This window comes from Geospiza fortis, unplaced genomic scaffold (genome assembly GCF_000277835.1).
Source record: "Geospiza fortis unplaced genomic scaffold, GeoFor_1.0 scaffold1637, whole genome shotgun sequence".
NCBI classification, from domain to species: Eukaryota; Metazoa; Chordata; class Aves; order Passeriformes; family Thraupidae; genus Geospiza; species Geospiza fortis.
The window spans coordinates 7019-7495 of record NW_005055181.1 but is presented as its reverse complement, the minus strand read 5'-3'; the positions used below and the strand labels follow the sequence as shown (position 1 = coordinate 7495).

Genomic DNA, 477 nt, shown 5'->3' with positions numbered 1-477 from the left:
GTCCGTCCGTCCATCCGCCGCCATGCAGAAGTCGCGGGAGATGCGGGACGAGCTCCCCGAGGATTTCTACATCCCCATGAGCCTGGACACCCCAAACGTGACGGCGCTGAGCCCCTTCCTGGTACCCCAAACCCACCTGGGCAGCCCCGGCATCTTCAAGGCCATGGCGGCCTTCATGTTCCTGCTGGTGGTGCTGGGCGTCCCCATCAACGCGCTGACCGTGGTGTGCACGGCCAAGTACAAGAAGCTGAGGTCGCACCTCAACTACATCCTGGTCAACCTGGCGGTGGCCAACCTGCTGGTGGTGTGCGTGGGCTCCACCACGGCCTTCTACAGCTTCTCCCAGATGTACTTCGCCCTGGGGCCGCTGGCCTGCAAGATCGAGGGGTTCGCGGCCACGCTGGGCGGTGAGGGACGGGGAGGACGTGGGGAGTGGGGCGGTTGGGGGCGGTGGGGGGGTGGGGTGGGGGTGATGAG

The 477-nt window shown here is 66.5% G+C and overlaps 1 protein-coding gene across 1 annotated transcript in view; it reads left to right on the top strand.

The window, feature by feature from the left end:
- Positions 1–14: 14 nt before the first annotated feature.
- LOC102042441 (blue-sensitive opsin-like) overlaps positions 15–477 on the top strand; it is a gene marked incomplete at its 3' end in the record, with an annotated part of 1932 nt that continues 1469 nt past the window's right edge. The window contains exon 1 of the mRNA XM_005431420.2: positions 15–407. Coding sequence (XP_005431477.2) covers positions 23–407 — 385 coding nt within the window. The remainder of the gene's footprint in view (positions 408–477) is intronic.